Raw genomic sequence first — 25,874 nt, 5'->3', positions numbered from 1 at the left:
GGATGGCTTCCTCAGGGACACTCTGTCAAAACTGGAGGTCTTCGCGAGGGGGGATGTGATCCTGGGAGGGGACCTTAACATGACGTGGAACCCACAATTAGATAGGAGTACAGGTAAAACACAAGGCCAGGGGGCACCCACAAAGCGCCTGCGACAACAAATGGACCAATTGGCCCTAAATGATGTATGGAGGGAGAGAAAAGGCGAACAAAGGGGCTACACCCACTTCTCACATGTCCATAACACCATGTCCAGGATTGACTACTTCTGGGTGTCAGTGGGCCTGCTGGGAAAAATACAAGATGTAGACAAGGGAGAAATAGCCCCCTCAGACCATGCCCCCCTTTGGCTAGACGTGACTTTCCCAGGGAGAAAGAATGGGCTGTGGAGATGGAAGCTACCCCAGGATCTGATCCAGGACCCTATAACCGGGGAGGCAATCAGGGAAGCGATCGAAGAGTACTTTATTCAAAACGACACAGGGGAGGTAGCACTGTGCGCAGTCTGGGACGCGTTCAAAGCAGTACTGCGGGGAAAGATGATTGCTCTGTCTGAAACAGAGATATTACATTAAAGCAAACAAAGCGGATAGACTCTTGGCGAGACAGCTCAGGACAAAACAGAAAGAAACAACGATCAAGGCCATACGCGATGCGAAGGGGGACATTCATACACGCACACACGACATGGGGGAAACACTGAGACAATTCTATCAAACTCTCTACTCCACAGAACGCCCAGACACTTCCGCCCAAGACTCATATTTAGAGGCCCTACCGATTCCGAAAATATCAGAAGAAGAGAAACAGACATTAGAGTCCCCTATTAGTGAAGAGGAAACCAGGAAAGCAATAAAAGAACTCCCAGTTAACAAAGCCCCAGGCCCAGATGGGTTTACGGCCCAATTCTATAAAAAATATTCTGACATACTGACCCCGATATTAACCAGGCTCTTAAACTCCTTTAGAGAGAAGGGCAATATAACCCCCACAATGAACGAAGCGAAAGTATTAGTTTTCCACAAACCAGGTAAGGATCCAACGAATCCGGCGTCATATAGACCAATCTCCCTGATTAACTTGGATGCAAAAATCTACACAAAGATTCTGGCCACAAGATTGTCCCAACTACTCCCGAAACTAATCGGCGAAGATCAATCAGGCTTCATCCCCGGTAGACAAACGCATGACAATACAAGGAGACTCGCCCACCTGGTGGAAAAAATAGGCATATCCCACACCCCTGCGATTCTTCTGTCTGTAGACGCCGAGAAGGCCTTTGACCGAGTCGAATGGTCTCTCCTATTCAAAATCTTGAAGTGTATGGGGTTTGGGGAACAGTACATAGCGAGCATCAGAGCGAACTATAACTCCCCATCCAGTAGAATTGTCATTAACGGCGAGGTTACGGATAAGGTAATCATATCAAGAGGCACGAAACAGGGATGCCCCCTCTCACCCTTACTCTATGCTCTATTTTTAGAACCACTCCTAATAAAAATACGGGAGTCAACCAACATCAAAGGGATAGACATGGCGGGACAACAACATAAAGTGATCGCCTACGCGGATGACATGCTAATAACCCTAGAGGACCCCGAATTAACCTTAGCAGTAGCGGTGAGGGAATTAGAACACTATGGAACCATCTCGGGTCTAAAAATCAATAGGAAAAAATCAGAGATCCTGATCCTGGCAGGAGACACCGCAAACATAGAAAGGGAAGCCAAGTTGCAGGACCTTAAGATAGTAAAAAGTAGCATAAAATATCTGGGAATAGTGGTTCCACATAACATCGAGTTATTCTACGGGGAAAACTACCCATCACTAATCGCAAACATTAGAAAGGAACTAGCAAAATGGAACCCGCTACAGATTTCGTGGTGGGGCAGAATACAAACTGTCAAAATGTCGATCCTCCCAAGGGTCCTATACTATTTCCAGGCTATCCCGGTGGGAGTCCCCGACACCTTTTTCAAGACCCTGACCAAATTAATATCATCCTTTATTTGGAAAGGGAAAACCCCCAGGATAGCAAAAATGGTCCTAACGGCCCCAACCAGGGATGGGGGGGATGGCGCTCCCACATTTTAAAAAATATTATCAGGCAGCACAGCTCAAAGTCCTGAGGGAATGGGTAAGGGAGAACCCGCAGAGGATATGGGCCAAGCAAGATAGGGCAGTAGCTAGGACCCCACTGGTTGAACTCCTTTGGAAACAGAGGCAATACAGACATGAAAATCTGAGGATTAGCGAAATTATGAGGACCACGCTTAAAGCATGGGACCACCAAACACGAACAGGTATTATGACCACGGAACTCGGACCCTTTACTCCCATTTGTAGAAATCCACAATTTCCCCCGGGGATGGAACAAGGGGCATATGACAGATGGGAAGAGGAGGGCATAACCAAAATAGGGGAGATGTTTGCAGACAAAGAAATTATCCCACTGGAATCCTGTTTTACTGGCTCAAACCCCCCAAAAGGAGAGAGATATAGATATGAGCAGCTGAAACACTGGCTAAGTTCCCTGAATATCACGGAAGCAGCAACCAGAGATCTCACTGCCTTTGAGACATACCTCATATCCAACACGGGGGAAAAAAAGTGGGTGGCAACTCTTTATAAATTCATAAACACACAAGGGGAGGATATTAAATGGTCCTATAGAATAAGGTGGGGCAGAACATTAGGGAAAGAACCAACGGATAGACAATGGGAGGACCTATGGAAGCAGATCCCCAAGATGACCCGCTCGGCACAAACCAGGGAGATGTGGGTCAAAGTTATGACTCAATGGCACTACACCCCAGAGCGACTCCACTCCATGTACCCAAATGTGTCAAATCTATGCTGGAGAGGATGTGATGAAGTGGGTACCTGGAGACATATTTGGTGGGACTGTGAGGGTATTAAACCATTCTGGGAAGAAATCAGAAATGACTTGGACAAAGTATTCCCAGATGTGGGGCTGCTTGGGGAAGAGGTCTGGCTATGTGGACTCAGGGATGGCACTGCAAGACTATACAATAGATCACAATGGAGAGCATTCACAGGTCTACTCATCGCGGCATGGACCACCATAGCACAGAAGTGGAAGAGCAAGGATACTCCACTGAAATTCACATGGTTGCAAAAAGTTTGGGCCCACATTACAATGGAGAAAATCGCCCACAAAATACAAGGTTCCGGAGACAAATTCGGAAAAGAATGGGAAGGAACCCTGCAATACCTCCAGTCAGACTTTATGGAACAGTGGTGCCCCCACAATATTAAAGTCTCAGATATTTTCAATGCCTAATAAAAGCCAGAGACAATTAGAGCTCTCCGATACAGGGGGAGGAAGGGGGGGGGGTAGAAGGGTTTATTAACCAAAGTTTCAAAGTTAATTCTCGTTGTATCCATGCAAACTAATAAAGATATGTTTTATAGAATAGCACAATGTAGAAGCCATGTTATGGCTTAGGGAAATTACAGAAGGGCACAACCATCCCAGTAAAGGCTGAGCTGAGCTGAACTCAGCGCGAACAAGAGAGCAACCGTGTGGGACAGGGCATGCCACCAAGGCCACCGAGAAGCGAGTGGCATTCTTTTCCCTGAACTACAGTAACTCGGGCACAATAAATGCAAATAAATCCTCATATTTCAGACTAATCAGAGCTGCAGAGCTCCAAGCATGGTTGCTAGACACGTGAACAGCCAAGCTGATGAGGAACCGAAACTAGCAGCTGGGAAAAAAGGACAGTCTCACGAGCCAGACAGAAGTTGCAACAAAGTTGTTACAGGAGAAGCAGAGTGTTGCATGATGAGAATGAGCGCTCTTACAGGCATTGGTCGTGCACACACGTTACAATGCAGACACATAGTTGTTCTTATTGCCTTGGAAAGGTACACTCCAAGCTGAGAACCGACTTGGGTCCCAGGCCTGGGGCACCAGCTCTAGCCAATCACTGTTCAGGACCACCCTAGAGGTGGGTAGCGGTGGGCAAGAACCAATCGGCAGACTCTCACACTGCAACATTGTTCAGTATCAGCAATACTGGGATGGGCCAGGCCTGACACCCGACCCGCCAGTTAACTAACGCATATACGGGTTGCTATATGGGAACTACCACTCAACGTCCAATCGTTTGGCCCGATAGGTTTGCTGGAGAAGGGCCCAGATTGTGATGTCATGATGACTTCATCACACTAAAAAATTGGCCTGCGAGCCAGAGATCACCAAGAGGTTCCAGGAGCGTGTTCCTTGATCTGATCCCTGTTGGTTTTGGCCCGTAATAAACCACAGTTGGAACTTGCCGTCTGTCTGGACCTGCGTTCCTTTTGGGATAGGAAGGAGTTAGGCCTTCCATGAGTTCCGAGTCCGCAAACTCCTAGTAGCACTCGCATCTACCTGGGAGTTCATTCCAAACCAGAAAGTGCTATAAAATTGCAATTGAGAGAGTGTGGGAAGCAGGAGGGCTCATCCTTTCCACAAGCCAGAAAGATCACACATTGTCCATCTTAGGTGTGATTTTTGTTGACTTGTATTAAGCTCAGGAATACTACACAACTTCGATCACAAGAGAACCATACATCATGGGGCAGATTGTCTGAAACAGTTTGCACCCTCTTCTCCCCTCTATTTCTGCATTTACCTTAAAACTGATTTGCCTTGCAAGTTCTTTGGCCTCTCGGTCTGCTTGGATCGACTGGCTGTCCAAAGACAATGGAAGCAGGGTTTCCTTCATGTTCATTCCACATCCTTCACAGCAGAAGTCCTGGGACCTAGTGATCAAGAAGAATATAAACATAATTAAGAGAGTAAAATGTTGGTACAAGTAGGTAGAGTGAAATGTGCCTGCTTATAAAATAATAAAATCTATATTCTAAAATTAAAGGAAATTGAGACTAAGGGCTTATTTTGAGAAAAGGGCACATAGAAAAAGCTTCCATAAGTTTGGGTGCAAATCAAGGATAAAAACGGATGCACCTGTTGCAAACTGTAGCAAAATAAGAAATAAGGTGCTTCCATCCAGACAATTGATAGTTATTTGACAAATTCCACTGCCTCGTTATGGCCACTGCTAGTTGGCGACTCAAAAGCCCCACGTCATCATAATTTGCCCCATCACAGGGGCGGGGGGGGGGGGGACACTCACAGGAGGACTCTGTATGGATTCCCTCCCCTTGCTAGGGATCCTAAAAGGTCACCTCGCCAGACCCATATCCCATAATAGAAAAAGCAAAATGCAGACTTGCTGATGTTCAGCTTTGTATACAAGGCACCTTTAAAACTCAAACTGTTATTGTTGTTGAAAGCCCCAGGGTAGAAAACCGCACTTGAAAAGCCAGGAATAGCGTTCCTATAAGCAAAGCATGTTGCCCATTCTGGGGGGAGGGGGAGTGGCAGACATTATTGAGAAGATAACACAAATGCCAGCCTCTCTAGCCCCACAAAAATATTTGTTTGGTGATATTGGAAAGATGTCGGAGACCAGAAGACTTTTTAATGTTTCTTGTATAATAGCTAAAAAATACATATTACAAAACTGGAAAAACCCTTCTCTTCACCGCAGATAGAACACTTCCTTCAGGAATTGACATTTGTTAAAGAATGCGAGGAGCAATATGTATTAACACTGCCAAGGGCCGGTCGCCCCAAAGACATTTGGGCCTCGTTCAGGATGTACCTATGTGAAATGATATCGGATGATGAAACTTCCCCCGAACCTGGAATGTGTGTGTAAATGTAGTTATGTCAAGTTATCGGTAATGCACCATACATGATATTGTGATGGAGTGTTCTATTTGTATCAGTCAAGACCATCAATAAATAAAGTTTGGAAAAAAAAAATCTACGAAACAAGCAAAAATTACCTTATTTTGCCAACTGATGGAGGTGGAGGCAAACTACTAATTTAAAAAAAGTGTCACAAAAAGCTGCCAGAATATTTGCTTCCCCAATTATAGATGAAAAGGAGAAGGCAAACTGGGAGCAAAACAGGTTTACCGGGTCTCCACAATGCACCAAAGTTATTAATGACTGGGCATACCGGTGAGGACTTTGCTACGCAGCCGAATTTGACGATTGTTCTGGACAAATTGTTTTTACGCCTTTGTAGGCACATGGGTGACATAATAAGCAATACAGATACTCCTGTTACCGCAGTTTTACCTGGCCTGAGGAACGAGGCTCATATCCACACACAGGAGGGGGCTTTTATACAGCTTGACGTGCCAACATATATAGATCCTTGTGCGCCGACAGACTATTTTACCCCAATGAATATACAATCCAGAAGATCATCAACTATCCTGCCCAACTTGGATTCCTTGGGGCCCGCTTCTATATCGTCCCTTCACTTAGTGCTAGAATCCTTGTTATGCCTGTACGATAACATCAAGGATTTGGTGCAAGATAATGTGGGGAAAATTGCTGTGGTGGAACATAAAACATAAAAAGTATTGGATCTTTTGGCAAGTGGATGTGGGTCACAGGCAGAAAAACAGCATGCAGGGCCACAGGAGGACTTGGAACGGTCTCCTGTCTCCAGTCCTCCTAATGCCCTGAGAGCAATCTCATTTGGTTCACCACAAAGCCAAACTCCTAATCGCCCGACACCTTTGCTTGATCATCAAACTAGATTAAGCATTTCCCCAATGTTGTTTGAGTTTGCAGTAGAGGAGAGCGTCACTGTAATTGATAATTCAATTCCTCCTAGGGTCTTTGGAATCCAGAAAAGCAAAACTTGGAAAAAACAACATCAGACACAAAAGAAAATAAAAATATCTGCCGGCCCTTAATTTGAACAAACGTAAATCATCCCTGAAATGTCTGCGGTCTTTACCCGTTGAAGGAGAAGTTATTGACCTGAATACTCAGGTGACAGAAGTACCTATTACTGCAGCAACTTCCTTACCGGGACCAGAAGCGGAGGGGTTCAAGTTAGCCTCTGAAGTTGTACCTTGTCCAATAATCAGACAAACATGGCCACGTACCTGAGGCCAACTAAAGATGCAGCTTCTGATCCTGTACATCTCCCTTGTGACATAGTTATTTGTGACAATGTCCCAGTCCAAAGCGCAGCCATTAAGAATCTGTCCATTAACTTGGCGCCAAGTACAAACAGTGTTTGCAGCCCAGCAGTCAGAGAACGTTAATGGAGGCATTGAAAACAAATCTTGACTCATACACATCAACAGACTGTTTGCCTTCACAATGTGGGCCTGTTAGGAAAGATTTCTCTTTACTGCACCTTTCATTCCAGCTTTATGGAACCCCCAAATCTTTTGCTTTTATTTTTTAATCTGACATGTACTTTTTACAGTGCAGAGAAGCCTTAAGCTTCACTGCACTGGCTTTTGCTCATATCTCCTGGGGAAACTGACATGTCCTTCAGGCTGTCAGTATTGGGAAACCTTGTTTCCCTTAGTCGTGTTACTGTGTTACTACTTTTGTATCACTTGTGGTAAAATTTTATCATTGTACAAAGCAGCACATTTTTGTTTTGCCCTAGACTAACACTCGGAGGATTTGTGCTTACTCTAGGTGTGCTAAACGTGTACCGCGTTTGGCCACTAACTGTGGCTACTGGTCAAACATGGCGTGCCAAGAGATTTTTCACTTGTCCTTTTGCCATCTTGTTCTTTAGCCTTCTTCCTGGCCTGATAGGCCGGGAAAATCCTTATAAGGACTTCCAGTGCCAGAGAAAGCAGAATCTTTTGGCGGGCTACTGGAGGGCTGTGTGTGTTTGCTGGTAGGATTTGGGTTGGGACTTTCTGGTCCCAATCCGCAAATCGGTTTCGGTGTGTCCAAGTGGTATGCATGAATGTTCGACTGCTGGGGTGTGTGTGTGTGGGCTAGTCCTACTATTGGCTAGTGAGGAAAGCAGCTCTTTCCTGGCTTTAAAGATAAGAAGAGGACCCCTGCATCCATTCTTCAGAGACCCTGGAGAAACCTGAAGGAGCCAAGAATCTGATCCAGCTGAGAGACCTAACTGACGGAGTAATGGCAACCAACTTCTGCTGCTGTCCTGGATGAGCCCATTCTTGCTCGTGATCTTACGCAGTCCTGCAAACGAGCTGCGACTCTTGGAGTGGAGTGACCATCCATTCCCGACGTCTGCTCGGTTCCCTGCCAAAGAGCCCTCAGAAGTTCCCCAGATGCTCTGAATTGAGGCTACCGTGCTTCCGCCGGAGTTTCGACCTGGAACTTGGAGGATCCTCAGCTGGCCCTACGAGACTAACCTCTGCAGAATGTTGGCCCCCTAGCACCAAGGGGAACCGAGATAGGAGAGAAAGGCCGACCACAGCGGTTGAGTCCCTTTGTGCGGCCGTGCTGCGGTAACCACTCTGAAATCGCTTACTAACCCAAATCCAGTCCTGAGGGGGGTTCTGCATCGAGTTTTGATGCATCATTCAAGAGTCCTTGCAACAGTGAAAGACACCAACCAGAGATCAGCTAGAACCTGCAACCCCTGCGAATCAAGGACTGCGACTTTTGATGGGAAAAGCAACCTAAGACCCGCTTCCTTTGTTCTGCCAAGTCTGGGGAGGAATCGGAGTATGGTGGGTAAGTTACAGAGCTTCTTACCTACCCCTATGCTCCCATTATATGTCAACGGGCTTATAATAAACTTTGCTGTAACACCTTTGGCTTTGCCATTTCTTGCTTGTGCAAGACTTCTGAAAGTTGGGGCTACTTCCATTAGCTAGTTTAACTTTTACTCTAACCCCAAGAACCCTTCACTGGACCCCAGAGACCTTACCTGCATTTTTTCCTGCTTCAAAGATTCTGTGGAACTAACTTTTTACCTAAACTATTGGGCAAAAAGCCCCAGACAACTTCGTCTTGGACAATTTAAGTAAAGGATCATTCTCTGTGGAGCTTAAGTGCATAATACTAATCTTACCTTTCCTTTGCAGGAGTTTGCGATATGTATTGTGCCCTATAATAAATGAATGTATATGTGTCTATTTTTCTAGTGTTGAGATAACTGTACTTGCCAGTAGTCATTTTGTTATAGTGTGTTTTGGCCAATAAATAATAACTATTTGTATACATCCTGTCTAAGTGTAATTTGTTGCTCCCATTGTGTGAACTCATTGTGCACCCTTTACAAGCTCAGTACATCTGAAGAACTTAGCCTAGACCGCCTGTCACTGCTACCCATACAGGTTTGGCTACAGCTCCCCAGAGCTGTCCCCATCACGATATAGGATGGCCTTATATACATATGTCCACCAGGCCGGAGTATAGAAAATCAGTCCTAACATGGCCAATAATAAGAACAAACAAACAGGTCTCAGTCATCATTGAATGGATCCCAGCAGATGACCTGGCAAAGATACCGTTGCTGAGATTAATACATTCAGTAGACATTCACTATGTTGACCTAGCTGAAGACGGAGGGATCGATCGATTAGCTACTTGTTTTCACCTTTACTAGCTCGAATGGTCTTCGATGAACAACCAACTTTGGGATCCATGACCTACATTCTCTAATCATTGTCTACCAAAGAAGAGATTAGTGGTCACAGCTTCAACAGTAGTCGCCCCGGCCAATTTGTCCATCAATACTGTAAGGAAGGCATGGTATCAGCAGTAAGAGAGACACGCGTCCATAGTTCAAGGGTGTTTATTGAACTTCAAAAAGGGTTTGAAAAACGCCCATCTAATCCTAAATCTACGGATGGGAGAAACCTACGTCCATCAAAAAATGAAGCAGTCCTAGTGGTGTCTTGTCAAAATAAAAGGGCCTATACTAATAAACCTATTGCCAATCCTTACCTCTAAATACAAATAGTGTGGGAACAGTGTTAGCAAAAAGAAAGAACTGTTCACAAAATGATATGTCAGGCTGTTCAGGCCATTGGCATCCCTTCCCCACGTTTACAGCATGGGACAAGGTGGCTCACTGAAGCGTAGCACACTTTCTGGCTTCGTTAGGATACACGCGGATACACGAGGATACAGTTCAATCATTAGCATCAAGGCCTGTCATGCCCAAGTCTCTTTCACTTATCAAAGGCTCGTCCTGCAGAGAGCCTGATGCTACAAAACAACCAATAAGTTATTTTCCTCTTTCAAATTTTCACAAGTACTCAATTCAGGTGAATCAATATTCATCCTGGATCCCTCTCAGACGGGCTCAGATCCCTTTAATATAATGATGGTCACTCTGGATCCCCCTCTTCAGGGCTCAGATCCTCTTTCACAATGTTCGAAGAATATTCTTCCTCGGGTGACTCATGGTTCACCGCAGATCCCCCTCAACCGGGCTCAGATCCCCTTCTTAATACAATTAATCTACCTTAGCTGGGTTCAGACCAATTTCAGTTAGCATCAACTATTGAAAACTTTCGAATGCGCACAGGGTTTAGCTTGACCCGCTGCAGGACCACTTTGATTTCACAATTCCTTTTTTACATTTGCACCTTTTAGTTGGATACCCAACCGAGACCTTCGAACGAGAACCCACGTGGCGCAGGACCCCTGTCTACAATATCATATCTTGATAGGTTCAGTCATTCATCTGATCTTTAATTATATTTGCGTCGCTTGTCAGATACGCATCACACACCGTTCTCTTCAGTTTTCTCTCTACAATGTGGCCGCTTGCAACCTTGGCTTCAACACAGACCAGTCTGGTAGCAGCTTTGTTGTATGAGTCAAGCACAGCACCACAGCAGCAAACGCTCCTCCCCATACTCCTCAACACCTATGGTCCCAATGTGGACAGCCCGAATTTTACCAACAGATTCTGACGCTAATATTACCAGTAGGTGAGGAGAAAATAATTTGGGGTGGGGACTTCAATACCATCCTAGACCCTGGGATGGACAGAACTACCACGGGAAATCGGAAGGAGACTAAGGCAGCAACCACCATCAAGCTGGCTATGCGACTAATACCACCATCTGATATGTGGAGGGTCCTTCACCCTCACAAAGAAGGAGTACACATTCCACTCGTACGTGCATGGGTCAAGCTCCCGCATAGACTATTGGCTGTGCTCCACGAACTGTATCCAAAACACTAAGGAATGCACTATACTGCCATGTACCCTTTCAGACCACTCCCCAGTCATTCGATATATTCTACTGGACCCTACCTCATGGGCCCCACGAATGTGGAAGATGCTGCCGCGAATCCTTCAAGATGAAGAACTGGTGGAGACACTCCGTACGGAAATAGCAATTTATTTTAAGTAAAATGAAGGTTCTGTGCAATCTTTTTCTACAGTATGGGAAACATTTAAAGCATGGTTGAGAGGTATACCGATTGCTAGGGTACATGGTAGATTGCAGGACATTGGAACAAATCTGACCCATGCTGAAACCCACATAAAGGAGGCTGAAGAAGCATATATCAAAACCCCGGGACAGAGCACACTGGAACTTCTACGTGCAGCCACGGAAGCATACAACAAGCTTTCAGACCAATAGGTGCATTATATGATGAACCCAGTCAGAGCCAGAAAATATGGAGAGAGTAACAAATCGGGAAAACTTCTAGCCTACCTACTTAGGTCGGAAAGGGACCAAGAGCAAATAACCAACATTATAGACAAACATGGGGCAGCCCTTACGGGCCAGATAGAATTAAATGGAGTGTTCCTCAGGTACTACAAGGAACTATACCGGAACAAAGACCAGAAGACGCCCGAGGAGTTACAACAACACTGGGACTCCTACTCACTTCCACGGCTCGCTGAGGAGGACAGATTGGCCCTGGACGTGTCACTCTCTGAAGAAGACATTACACAAGCCATTAAAGACCTGAAGATGGGCAAAGCACCAGGAGCAGACGGCATTATGACGGATTTTTACAAAACATTTATCCCAGAGTTAGCACCAAGAATTTTGAAAGTTTGGGAAGAATCGATGGAGAGGGGAACATTACCATCGACTTTGCGAGAGGCCATAATCACAGTTCTGCTGAAACCGCATAAACCGCCCCACGACCCTTCCTCCTACAGGCCCCTATCCCTCATTAATGTGGATGCAAAGATTATTGCCAAAGCTATTGCCAACAAATTGAACCCATACATGAGTAAATTAATTCACCCGGATCAATCCCGTTCCGTTCCACTGCTCTGAATCTCCGCAGATTCTTTGCTATTTCATCACAGATGGATCCCCAGAAAAAGACTGTTGCAGTAACTCTTGATGCAGAGAAGGTGTTTGATTCTATTTCTTGGAGATTCATGTACGCAATCCTGCAAAAAAATGGGATTTGGCCCAGGATTTATCAGAAGTATACAGACACTATATTGTAACCCCAGCTCCAAAGTCAGAACCAACACAACTGTCTCCAACACCTTTCAGCTGCAGAGAGGTACGAGACAAGGGTGCCCTCTATCCCCGTTAATATTTGCTCTTACAATAGAGGGTATGGCAGCTTTTCTGCAAACCAAACATGGCTGGAGGGGAATACGCATCATGGGTAAACCCCAATTCATCTCACTATACGCAGATGATACAATGCTATATATTAGGGAACCAGAGACACCATCCTCCGATTATGAATGACATTGCAGATTTCGCATCGTACTCTGGGTACAAAATAAATCAGAGCAAATCTGAAATAATACCTCTAACTAAAGCAGTCTCACAGAATCAATGATGCAGTTCCGGTGGTCACTTACTACTGCTAGATATTTGGGAATTATTCTAGCCACAGATAAAAGTACATTATATGCAAACAATTATGGACCATTACTGACACAAATAGAGGCCAAACTTAACCTCTGGGCGAAGCTTCCTCTGTCCATGTATGGCCGGATATCAATATTGAAAATGATTATTGTCCCTAAATTGTTATACCTTTTTAGTGGAATTCCCATATGGCCAGGCCACAAATTCTTCAAAGATCTGCAGAGATGCAGTATGCACTTCGTATGGGGGGAGGGGCGGGGAGTCACGCCGAGAGCCGGCTGGGCCAAGTTATGTGAGCACTATGACACAGGGGGGAGGGGGGGCCTGGCGGCGCCGGACTATCTACTTTATTACTATGCAGCGCAAGCCCAGTTCGCTAGATTCTGGTTCCAGGGCACCAAACAATACGCTCATATACTTGCTGAAGAGTTTGCTGCCTCTCCAAACAACCTACAAGGTATGCCTTTCACAAAAGTCAAAGAAGAGAAGACGATTGCAGACCCACTGTCAACTACGGTACGAGCTTGGATGCAGATCCTGAAAAGAGTTCAATGTGACACACCCTACTGGCCGCACATCCCGATGTGGTTTTATCCTGCTCTTGAACCAACCCTAGTTTGCACTATGCAGAACCATTGGGATCCAGAGCGAGGAGCCAGGCAGGGCGACCTTTTTTCCTGAAGGTCAATTCATCACAATCCCAGAGCTACAGGCAAGGACAGGTAGTGGTCTGATCCCAACACTACAGTATCAGCGGCTGAAAGCAGCTTGCAGAAAACTGTGGCCATCATTCCCGGTGGAGCCTTCAATACACCAGTTCCTCTCAGATGTTCCTACGCCAGAAGGATTCAACAGTGGTGTCTCTGAATTATACAAAAAAATCCAAGCCCATACCCCCTCAATTAACACAATGAAAACCAAGTGGGAGAAAGTATTGGATACTCAGATTAGTGAGCACCAATGGACTCATTACTGCAGGTATACTAAGAATATTTCTATTAACACTAACTTCCGTCTGATACAATACAAGATCCTGACACAACTACACATCACCCCAAAAAGAAGGGCCAAATTCGACCTCACCAAACAACCAGAGTGCCCCAAATGTGGAACAACAGAAGCAGATGCATTGCACATGTATTGGAGCTGCCCTCCGATACATCAGTTCTGGGCTGAGGTAGCAGAGAAAATGAGCAACATACTGAAGATACATATACCGGCAACCCCACAAAAATACTTATTTGGAGATATTGGAAAGTTGACAACCAAGTTACGCAGACTATTTTGCAGTGGCAGGAGCAGTTGCCAAGAGACAAATACTCCTAAAATGGAAATCCACCCCGCCACACACATAAAGCATGGCTCGGACAGTTGGCCATCACACATGAATACGAGGAGATGTATGTGCAAGCTATACAGTCCCATTCCAGACCTAAGGATATATGGGCCCCATTCAGAGCATATCTACAAGCCCAAGAAGCAAGCTCCGGTGAGGAGGACAACTAAAAAGATTTTACTGACTAAGAGTTATAGAACCGTTTCATCAGCAATACCGCTCATGTTACTATTGTTTCATTAAATGTGTAATGGTATTTCACCCGTTTAATGCTCAGATACCTTGTCAGAATTAAAGGTTTTTTTAAAAACGCTCCTCCCCGCCTTGGTTATCGGCACGGGAGAGCCCAGTACCTCCAACACACAATGCAGGTTTCTTCAGCTTTGATTAAGAGTCTTACGTTTCTTATTCTCAAAGGCTCATGAAAGTAACAGACTTTCCCTGAAAAGGTCAAGGGCACTTCCCTACGTGCAACCCTCTTCGGTCTTGCCGCCTTTCACCTTGTATTAAACTGCCATCTTGGATCTGCTGCTTCCTTGTGTGCTTTGCCTTGCTCAAAGTGCTTTCGTTTACGGCTCAGGTGTTAGTCTGTTTTCTCTCACAGTGAGCTGTCTGTGAGAAAGTGTTTGTGTCAGAAAAGGGGGGGGGGGGTTAAGTTCCTAAGTATCCTACCTGGCAGGATGGGGGGAAAGGTATTACAGGGAAGGGGATACTGCATCTCGCCGTCCGGTGACCCTCTTCCACTCCCCGAAGACCCTCATCCAAGTGATCCTCCTGCACTGGTCCACCCCCAGGAACTGAATCCAAAAGCGATGGCAGTGTCCTGGCCACCTTGATGACAGACCCCGCCGGGGCCTAGCAGGCGAGACACCATCAGGTTTCTCACATTACCACAACAAAGCACAGCGTCAGCTGTGCATCAGGATTGGGCGTGGTTGGGGGCAGCGATTAAAATGTTCACGAGTTTGAGATGAGCTAATTCCTTGCCCTAGCCCTAGTTCCTTTTCAATTTCCTCTTGGAAGGCGTGTGGTCAGGCAAACCTAGCAACATTTTATCTATTTCCGATTTTTTTATTTTTTTACAGAGCACGCTATTATGATTCAGGAAACCATGGCAGTTCAACACTTTGATTTAGAGGGTTACAATGTTCTCACTAAGCCGGCCACTCGGGGAGCCATCGGTCATTACCTTGAATTTAAACCTAGGAGCCAGGGTCCATCTCATTAATAGATCTCATGACGGTTTGGTTACTGAACCACATAACACCAAACTTCTTTTAGCAAACATTTAAAGGAATCCATCCTTCTCCTCTCTTGTTAGTTTACAAAATGCCTTAGGTTTGCTAATGGATGACAGGTTGGAACAGGGCCTCACTCATTCTATTTTAGTAGGCGGGGACTTTAATTCAAGCTGCATGGAGGGCGCCAAGTTAAACGAGCACTCGGTTATCCCTCTTCCAAATATTTGCTCAATGTGCTAAGAGGAATAGAGTAGGACTCATTCATGTCTGCTTGTTTATTGATTTATATAGCGCACCAAACCCGAGGGTATCTGGGCGCATTACAGAATGTTACAAATATACATTAGCATGAATTACAGTAGTTACAGTCAATATATACAGAGAAATGCAGAGGATAATACCGTTAATTACAGAATTGCACATTTCACAGTCATTGGCATTAGATAAGACGTACAGGAGCTGCATAGAACACATTTGACAATGAATCAGGCTATCCTAGGTATATCATTGGTCCTTTTTCCGAAAGCCAGCTTATGGTATTTTACCTAAAGTTGGGGAAGGACTGGTCCGATCTCAGTGAGGGAGGGCGTTCCAATACTGTGCCGCCAAAACAGGGAAACTGCCCCCCCCCTGCTTTTTTTACTTTGTATCTGGGCACTACAAGACGGAACGCGTTTGCGTCCTAGTGGAACGTGATGAGGATGTTTTGACAATTCTCTCGGAAAGGTAAAGTGGGGCAGCTTGAATAAGCATTTGTGGGTTAGGGAAACCGTTTTAAGCTGAATTGTGTCCTTGATGGAGAGCCATTTATTCTGTCTCCTCGTCTCAGAGATGTGTTCTATCCTAGAAATGCTTAGTGCTGTTCTAAGTGCATTATTTTGAAGGATTTTGATTTTATTTACTAGCACCTAGATAAAGGGCATTGCAATAATCCAACTTTGAAAGGATGAGGGCTCTGGCTAGGATTGTACAGCTTTCTTTGGAAAGAAAGGGTTTACAGGCCCTTATCAGCTTGCAAGTATATGCTGTTGCAAAGGCCATCGCGTTGACTTGTTACTTAAATTAAGGGCTGAATCTAGCTAGAAGCCTAGTATTTTTACCTCTTTTAGCACTTTGATGTTTAATCCCGTCAATGTTGAATAAGGCGTATTTGTTGCTGAGTTTGTTGAGGTTTGCTAGAGCTCCTACTTTCAAGAGCTCAGTTTTATCATTCAAGCAGGGGCCATGGGAGGCCATCCATGCCTGGATGATTAGATACATTTTATTCACTAGGGCCATGTCTGTATCATAGTCTCTGGTAAGAGATAGGAGCAACTGGGTGTCATCTGCATAATTAGTGTAGGTGACACCCAGATGGTCACGGTCGAACAATGGCTTTTTTGAAGATGTTATTGCTGGTGAAACACAAGAGCCTTGAGGCACTCCACATGTTATTGGGATAGGGTCTGCAGCCACCGAAGGAGAGAAGACTCTCATGGTCCTATTGTTCAGAAATGATTGGATCCATGCTATAGCGTCCTGGGAGAAGTGGGCTGCTGAGGCAAGGTGTTTACATAATACTTTGTGGTCCACCATATCAATTGCAGTAGACAAATCTAAAAGTAGTAGTAGTAAGGCAGTTTTCCCTTTGTCTTTGAGTTCCTCTATCTGGGTCTTAACAATCAGTGCAGTTTCGGTGCCAGGTTGTGGCCTAAAGCCAGATTGTCAGACCCCTAAGAGGTGATTGGTCTCTAGGTACTCCTGTATCTGAAGGTAGGCTACTTTATCTAATATCTTTAGTAAGAACCGACAGTTGTGATTGGCCTATAATTTGTAGGGATCGTGGGTTCCAGAGATTGTTTTTTTTAGGAGAGGTAAGTCCCATGACTCCTTAAGATTGCTAGGGACAGTGCCAGATGAGAATGATGCATTGATTTATTTTGAGATAAAGAGCGGCAGGTCTCTGGCGGCATCTATAATTATCTGAGCTGGGCAACTATCTCCCTGGCACCTTGAAGGTTTGAGAGAAGCAATAATGTGTTCTACCTCACGGATAGAGACTTGAGAAAATCTGAAGCTTTGAAGAGGTTTAGTGGTGTGAGCTAGGGTTCTGGCGTGCATACCCAAGTTCGCTCTTTTGTCACTGATGTTGTTTTGGAGGAGGGCAATTTTATTGGTTAAAGCATTCTGGATATTGGTATACCAGAGGGTCCGTCGGGGGTTATGGGGACTTCCATTTCTCTTAAGATAACAAAGAGTTCCTTAGTACTTGAACTCGCTTTGTTGATCCCATCGTTGTAGATTTCCTGTTTAGTAAGTAGTATTTCTTTTTTTATATTTGGCTGAGATACTCAGTAGGTTAGTTTTATTCTCCTCAGTAGGGTGGTGTCTCCAGAGGACTTCTTTTCCGCTCTCAAGGCTTTTGGTTGAGGTGTAAACCATGAGTTCAGGTGAGATCTGGGTTTGCTTTTACGCATTTTAAGCGGCACAATAATGTCTAAGGCTTTAGTCATTGTAGTGTTGTATACATCTACTAGTGTGTCTGGATCAATGGTGTCCGACAAGGAGTTAGGTAGGGATTACATGTGGTAGGATCTTGTCCACAGTGATGTTCTTTTTGTTCCTAGTGAGTGTTCCTAGTGAGGAGTGGAGGCACTATTAGGCTATCTTTGGTGGTAGGGATATTGGCTGAAAGGGAGAAGGAAAGTAGGTAGTGATCTGTCCAAGATTGCGGTGTAATGGAGGTGATTAGAGCTTCGCTGTTAAGATCAGCTACCCAATCTAAAGTTCTACCTTTTTCAAGGGTGGGCTGGTGTTGCGCTCACCTGGTCTCTGCGGGGACTTTGGGGCACGGTTGGAGCCCTCCCTGGATTCGGCTCCCCTGGATCGATTCTCACCCCGTGTGCTGCCCAGTACACTGTTCTGGATGCTGATACTGCCCCTGTGGGAACACGAGAGGTAATGAGAAGGGGGTGGAGGTATCGTGACTCTCTTTGGATCTTTCCGCCAAAATGAGGTGAGTAAGCGTTTACCCATATAGGCTCACGGGTATTTAGTGAGGGCGAGCTCTCCATCCTGCTTCTCATCAGCAGGGGCGCTTCATGATGACCCAGTTGCTTCACTGGTCCGTTGATGTGGTGGCTGAGACCAGCTGTGACCGAACCACTTTGAAGGTAAGAGTTTTCGTGTTGATTATTGTTCACAAGTATTAATTCCATGTGACATGATTTAAGTTCGTTCTCTTGTGTCTCTTTCTCTCCTACAGGTGACGGCGACCCAGAGGAGCCGTTACGCCGGTGCAGGAGTTCGAAGTGTTCCCCAGGAGGATGACGAGTTGGAATCTTAAGGTAAGCACGAGATGCGATGGCGCACATCCTTGAATAATGTCCCAATCAGGTTTCTAACCTCATTTCTTTCTTCTCCTGCAGGGATGGTCTGGCGGCGTCCTGAGAAGAGTTGCGGAGCGCAGACCTGACGCCGGTGAAAGAAGTCAGAGACCGCGATGAAGCTGACCGGTGAGTTGGTGCTCCAGTAGAGAGTCAGGTAAGTGAGCTCTGGCGGTCAAAGAAGGGAGTCACTACGAGCAGGTATGAGGCGCTTCAGCGATGATTCGGCTGGTTTTGATGGTGAAAAAACAGGTAAGTGCGCCTCTGCGATGGTTTTTCTGTTTCTGCAGGTAAGATGCTTCTCTGCAATGTTTTTTCTGTTTCTGCAGGTAAGATGCTTCTCCGCAATGGTTTTGCTGTACAACAGGTAAGTGGTTTCTCCGAGATGGGTCGTTGGAGAACAGGATGGATTCTTCGCCGAGATGGTTGCTCAGGAACATAGGTAAGGTGCTTGGGCAGAATAACGCAAAGCCTAGGCCTGCAGGCGGGGCAGGCTTAAATAGCCTGGTCTCGACCATGCCCCCTTGCTCTGCTAGATGGTTCCACCCTGCCACTCCTAAATCCTTCTGCAGGTGCAGCTTCCCACGCCCAGCTGCGAGTGGCTGTCAGATGGAATGGAATAGCACATGCCCAGGGGAAAAGGTGTGCAGAGCACACTTTATGAGCCTGGCGCCAAAGGCGCCAGGACTGGGACCAGGTGGACCCTTTAGGGGATGAGGACTGGGTTTCCAGTCCAGTGGCCATGATAGCTGTGTAACTCTTTGGGTAAAGCCAAGTTCACTAAAGGCATTAGACACTGCTAATGCTTGTCGGTCATAATGGTTGTTGAAGCCTAGGTTGAAATCCCTCAGCGTAAGTATTTGTGAGGTAGCTTTAGTATTACCAGATAGTATTGTGATGATATCTTCCTCGAAGGAGCCAATGGGCCCTGGTCGTCTATAGATTAAATGGGCAGTTAAGGTAAGAGAGTTACAGAGAGGTATTTTAACCGTAAGTAGTTTGCAGGACGTGACAGCCAGCGCTAGGGCTACTCTCAGACCTAAGTTTGACTTAGCAATGAAGGTAATGCCTCCAACTCTGGAGTCTGCTCTGTCTGCTCTTATGATGGTGTAGTAATCAGGTACTGCAAGTAAAAGAGCAGGGCCTGCGGCTGCATGTAGCCTTGACTCAGTTATTGCTAGGAAGACCAGGTTTTCAGCCGTGATCAGGTCTGCTATGTCTATAGCATGGGCAACCAGTGAGCTGGCGTTGATTAGTGCACCCTTGACGGATGGAGTATTGATATTGGTCAGAATGGCACTAGGTTTGCTCTGACTCACTCTCTTATTGTTAGTGTCACTAGTTTTTGACCTGTGATTGTTGCCTGAAAGTTTATTTTTATTTGAGGCATTAACTTTGGATTTATGGTTATTCCCAATAGTAGGAAGACTTACTATACTATATCTGGGGTACTGGTCAGTGGCTCATAGTCTGGTTAATCTGGAGCCAAGTCTGTTATTTCTAACTCTGGTGGGACTGGGTTTAATGGTAAAACGGTTGATCTCAAGGTTAATGTTGAGGAGTTTCAACTTGGGTAAGAATTTAGTGGGTTCAATGGACATGGGCAGGCGGTCATACTTGAGCGGGGGCAGGAACGTTGTGGGTTTAATCCCCGGTATTAGTAAGGTGTGGTTGGACATAATTGGATACCGGTGGTCTGTGTGTATGGATTCTGCAGCTTTGGCCTGTAGGCAAACAGCCAATACGGCGCACAACAATTATCACAACAAATAGGTAAGGGCATACATAGTACAAGTGGAATGCCACTATGACTGGCAGGGACGCTAAGATTCGAGCTGTCTACGATTGGATACCAAGTTGGAATTAGCGGTAATATGTATCCCAAGGTAGAGGCGCTCCTTTATTTGACGTGCATTCAGATACATAAGTACACAGTGCGTCTCATTTTACAGGTCTCATAGTAAGAGCCGTCAGCTGTGAAGTAGTAGTAAGCAGCGTTGGTAATAGAAGATTTTGTCACTTGGAAGGTAGGCTGGCTATTTGAACCAAGGAATGTCGTGGACCCCAGTGGTCAGAACCAGAATAGCTGGGCAAGGATTCCAAATCCGTGCAGTCGTGTAGCGGTAGGTTGGATACACAGGAATACAGTTGAGTCGCACTGATCATCTGAGGCAAATATAATGGGTGGTGCTAAATAGGCATGAATGGACATTAGGGATGTAACGGTATACCGTTAAAGATACCGTGAACCACTTAATTGAACAATAATAACCGTCACATTGTTTATACCGGTATACCGTTTATACCGTTAAGTGTGATTTTCAATCTGATTTGGAAAGGCGGCAGTAAGCAAGTGCTGCGCAGACTTGGTCTTGCACTGTTGGATGTGCCATCTGCCAAGTAGTTTCAGTTGGAGCAGTTTTTAATGCCATTCCATAAACCACACGTGCCTGACTCAAAATCAGTATGTTAGCAATAGGAAGAATAAATACAGTGCCAAGAAGGAAAAGGGTTTAATTTGGGTTGGCGGCTTTGAGGTTTATATATTTATAATGGATAATGTTTGCTAAACATATGACAATGGGGGATTTCCCTGGTTCTATCATTGAATTTACATATAAGTCACACTGCAAAATTCACTCATCTCTGTGGGTATTTCCCTGCTACCATACCAAAGGGTAAGATGTCTGTGATTACTGAACACCTTTTGGCTCACAAGTAAACCAAAGGCTGTAACGTAAAGTGAGCGTGCATGTGCGTGTGTGTGTGTGTGTGTGTATGCGCACAAGAGTATACTAACATCAGCCTCTATTGATCTGTGGCATGCAGGTTATAAAGATGGTAACATGTTCATCTTCACCAGTACCCTGTGGGGGAGTGAAAAGCCTAAATGACCACTTAAGAAAAGCTATTCAGTTTGCTTTGCCAGTAGCAGCAGGGCCCGCCCCCCCTCTTCCTCCTCTCCACACATGTGTTTGTGTTTGGTGGAAGCAAGGGGTGGCATTTCAGTGGAAAGTATATTGAAAAGCCCAATTCTGGCCCTGGGTGCCTGGTTTTGATTGTGATGATAAATCTGACAATTTATGACCTTTTAGAAAATATTTGTTAATATTGGTTAAGTCCACCTGCTCATAAAACTAATACTGTGACACCCCTAATGGACATGTAAACAACATAAGGATAGTTGTACAGTAGTATAAAAGGCACGGTAGGCAGTAGCGATGTAGTGAACACAGTACTGTCACAGTTTTGCTGGACACAGAACCAAATGAGCATGCTAGGCAATAGCAAAATTGCAATGTTCCGTATTTAAGTGTTCGAATCACGGCCTCGCAGGGCACGGAGCAAAAATGGGCATGCTGGCCAATAGCAATGAGGTGCATACAGTACTGTATTTAAACACGAGAGTCACAACCTCGTGGGGCACAGAGCAATATAAGGCACACTGTTCACATAATGATAATTACTCTGCAGTCAACAAAGGTAAGGTGCACGATCGTAGTAGTAGAATAGGCGCCATACGTATTGACTAGAAACGGGGAAAGGCACATCCACATAGGTACGATTGTTCTACGAAATGTTATATATGGGCATTAGTAGAAGGGCAGCGGTTACCACCGGGTAATAGTGGCTAGGACCACACAACGACCAGGTGTCCGTAGGGGCGACGTTGTAGAAGGGAGTGACTGGCATACAGTGCGATCAGCGAGTAGGACAACAGGAAAGTCAAAATTCGGGCAGAGTGTCTAGCTCCGGCGACTGGCGACTCTGGACAGGCACCTTAGTTTGGTGCTTTTGTTCGCAGGCCGGCGTTCTCGCCTGCCGGCGTCTCGTGATAGGCTTAACATGAATGTTGTAGCCAATCCGCATGCAGGCTACTGTGGTCAGGCAACCGGCACAACAAGGTGTGGGTCATGCAAATACGGCGGCAGCCATCTTGGCTGTATCAGGCTGTAAAGGGTAACAGCTCGAATAAAGTACACCCAGAGTGTGCAATGCACCGAGGTCGCGCTGGATATTTCTTTTGATGATACCTAAATCAGTTTACAGGATACCACATTTATTTCAGTCGGCATCTGAGGTACGGCGCACTGGAAGAGTGAAGTCAGCTGGCAGGCTGATAATAGCTATAAGCCTGCTGGCTTACCTTCCGTGCAACTTCAGGATCGGGTGGGAATAAACCACTGCTCCTGCAGTGTCGGGGGAGCTCCTGCTCCTAGGTGGGGTTTGTCCCTTGTCCAACTAGAAGTGGCCAAGGAGAATATAAACCCCTTTACGTGGTTTAAGGTGTCTAGCCAGTCATGGATTCACCATGTATATGCTTCAGACGATCTAATGACATTGTGTGGCCCACTCCAGCTATTTGATCCAGCAGTGGGGGACCACGTCATTTGCACTTCCCAATTTATATTGAATCAGGGTTCTGGGATTTGAATTTAGCGACGGCTATGGTGACACCCGACAAAGGGGGACGAACGGTTAGATGGAACGACTATACTTGTCGGAAATGTAACAGTCTAATGCAGACTACCATTTCGAATTATACACAGAGTATTAATGTTAAGTCTGTTCCCCTCATCATTGGAGTGCATTCACCTGGCGATTCGCCAATGTCTAAAAAAGCTATCCAAGAAGGGTAGGATGATACCAAAAGGACCCCCATAAGTACACTTTTGACATATGTATAGCAAAGTCAAAATGAACGTAAAGAGCTAGACTCTGATCTAGTTAAACGGGATCTCTCTTCTTCGGCTTTTGCGACCTGCAAAAGAGCCATCCTACAGATTCATAAAAATGATGTCGGAAGTTTGGAAATGGAAGTGCACACAAGGGAAAATCAGAATGTCTTGAAGCACTTAATGCTAAGGACAAAGTGGGTTGCTGGGCCAAGATCAACAAACTGGGTAACGTGCAGCCCCAAATCGCATGTTCTGTTGCAGAAATCTGGCTGGACTATTTTACCCCAGAAGTATGGCAGACTGAGGAATAACCTCTCTGATAAGATCCTCTAAGCTACACCTTATTGAATGGGAATGCATGAGGCTTTGAAAATTTGAGAACAAGTGGCCCAATATGGACGGCTGAGAGTGTAATAGAGGCAGCAATGGTCTAGCCCATCAATCTATGGGTGCGTCAGCTGGTAGGATGGTGGGTTCATCCAGAGGTCCAAATAAGAGTAAAAGAAGAGGAAAGAGGAAACAGAGTATGGGAGTAAGATACATCCTTTTAGAAGCTGCCCCTACCACCGTAAGCTGGTACAGATCAATGCCTAGTGTGAGAAACCTAAAGGCGTTTACCTGACTCGTCCCAGGGGATCTGTCATCCAGGTGGCCAGGACACGGCCACCGCTATTGGATCCAGTTCCTGGGGGTGGACCAGTGCGGGAGGATGACCTGGCTGGGGGTCCTCAGGGGTGGAAGTGGGACACCAAAGGGTGGGACGCGGATCCCCTTCTTATAACACCTTTTCCCCATCCTACCACTCAGAAACTCTGCTCTCCCCCACCCCCTTTTCCGACACGAACACTTTCTCACACCACGAAAGACAACGGACTAACACCAGAGCCGTTTACCTGCCATGTCCCAGCACAAGGGTCAGGCATAGTCAGGCAATTGACCAGAACCCCCACACCGGACGGCCCTTTCTCTTCCCTACAGGGATAAAAGGTAGAGCATGAGAGCACACTACGAGCAATGTAGACCTCACCACGAGTTAGCTATTGCCGGAAGGCAGTTCATGAGGAGGAGAAAAAAGTGTTGAGAACCTAAGGGACGACAAGCGACCTTGTCCTTTTCAACCCAGACCCGTGAAGCCTCCTTGAAAGGTATCATAAGACCGCAAACAATAGCCGACGTGTGCTGTAGCAGATGTCAAGTGTACACAAAGCCCTCCTACAATAATAACCAGGATGAGGAAGAGACGCTTGCTACCGTTGTACCGTCCTTGACAACAGAGACAAGAAAAGCCCTGTGGTGCATCACAGCTGGTGAGTCGGAGGGAGAACCGATAAGAAACCGAACTGTGTTGAACGAAGGTTGCAATTGGCAAAATAAGGGGCAATCAAAGAACTGTTAACACCACAGGGGAAAGATCAACTGAAGAGGGGTATGGCGCCATGTGGGTTCTTACTCGAAAGACTCTGGCTGAGACCCCTTATTGTTGAAACTATTAATATCAGAAGGCCGTAGCAGAGCCACAAGGAAAAGGTCAAAGTAGTCATACAGGGGTTGAGTAAAACCCCCGGTAGTGTTGAAAGTCTTTGACCGGCAAGTAATTGGAAAGCTAAGGGAAATAAATCATGTATCATGAGAAAGTAAAAGGAACTGTGCGATTGGCAAACGTGAACCCGGCTGAGGGATGCCTGCATAACGGGGTGAAGCATGATGCCCCAATGAACATTGTGTCAACAGCAGCAAACCCGACGGGGGTGTCCACAATGGATTGTTTAAAAAAGACATTGAGACTGGTGAATCCAACAGGTGAAATCTTCTGAATACAAAACCTTAGTGGATCCGACAGAGGGAGGCTAACATTTGAGAAGGGTCTGAGTCCAGAAGAGAGGGACCCAGGGGTGGAAACCATCACCAAACATACATACGGAAGAGGAACTTTTGTTTTGTTATTTCTGAACACATCAGGTCCCAGGGGGGAAGAGACTTTTTGTAGAAAAGAGACTTAACCACCAAAGATCATGATACCTGGGAACGGAACTGCAGTCTCATGCTGGGAAAGCCCGAGTGTGTGCTGTGCTCAGGAGTCCCGCCTTGTCCCGTGCTCAAAACATGGGGAAGGGAGACCCCGGCTACAACATCCCGACTTATCATTTGTGAACAATTCTTTCTTTCTTGTGTTGCAATGATTGGATAGGCCCTTTTATTTGACAAGACGCCACTAGGACTGCCTTGTTATTATTTGAATGTTGTAGCTTGCTCCCATCTTAGATTTAGGTTTAGATTAGGCGTTTTCACAACCTGCACATGCAGTTTAATAGACACCCTTGAACTGTGATCACTTGTGCTTGTCTTTACTGCTGCCACCATGAGTTCCTTACACTAGGGAAGTGCCGGGAGAACAAAACCAGGGACTCGTCTGCCCAGAGCGACTAAGTTCTGAAAAACCTGATGATTCCCTTCCACTCTCTACAATGCTTTCTGCCATTTTAAGTTGGCTGGAGGACACATCACACAGTGCTCAGACAGTCATTTTAATGTTGTATTTATCGATTTTCACATTAAGAAAAAAAGTCCAACACAGAGAAAAAGGCAAACCGTAATAATAGGATCTTTTG

At 45.7% G+C, this 25,874-nt stretch overlaps 1 protein-coding gene across 2 annotated transcripts in view; it reads right to left on the bottom strand.

Annotated features, from left to right (window-relative positions):
• Positions 1-25,874, bottom strand: part of LOC138453537 (ubiquitin-conjugating enzyme E2 J1-like) — a 277,659-nt gene that overhangs the window by 146,522 nt on the left and 105,263 nt on the right. For both annotated transcript variants that reach the window (XM_069606503.1, XM_069606504.1), the window contains one exon: positions 4,640-4,769. In XM_069606503.1, the coding sequence (XP_069462604.1) occupies positions 4,640-4,769 (130 nt within the window). The remainder of the gene's footprint in view (positions 1-4,639; positions 4,770-25,874) is intronic.

This window comes from Ambystoma mexicanum, chromosome 4p (assembly GCF_040938575.1).
Source record: "Ambystoma mexicanum isolate Mex_15411 chromosome 4p, UKY_AmexF1_1, whole genome shotgun sequence".
Classification (NCBI taxonomy): Eukaryota; Metazoa; Chordata; class Amphibia; order Caudata; family Ambystomatidae; genus Ambystoma; species Ambystoma mexicanum.
The sequence above is the reverse complement of the archived record's forward strand: the minus strand, read 5'-3'. Positions and strand labels throughout refer to the sequence as shown.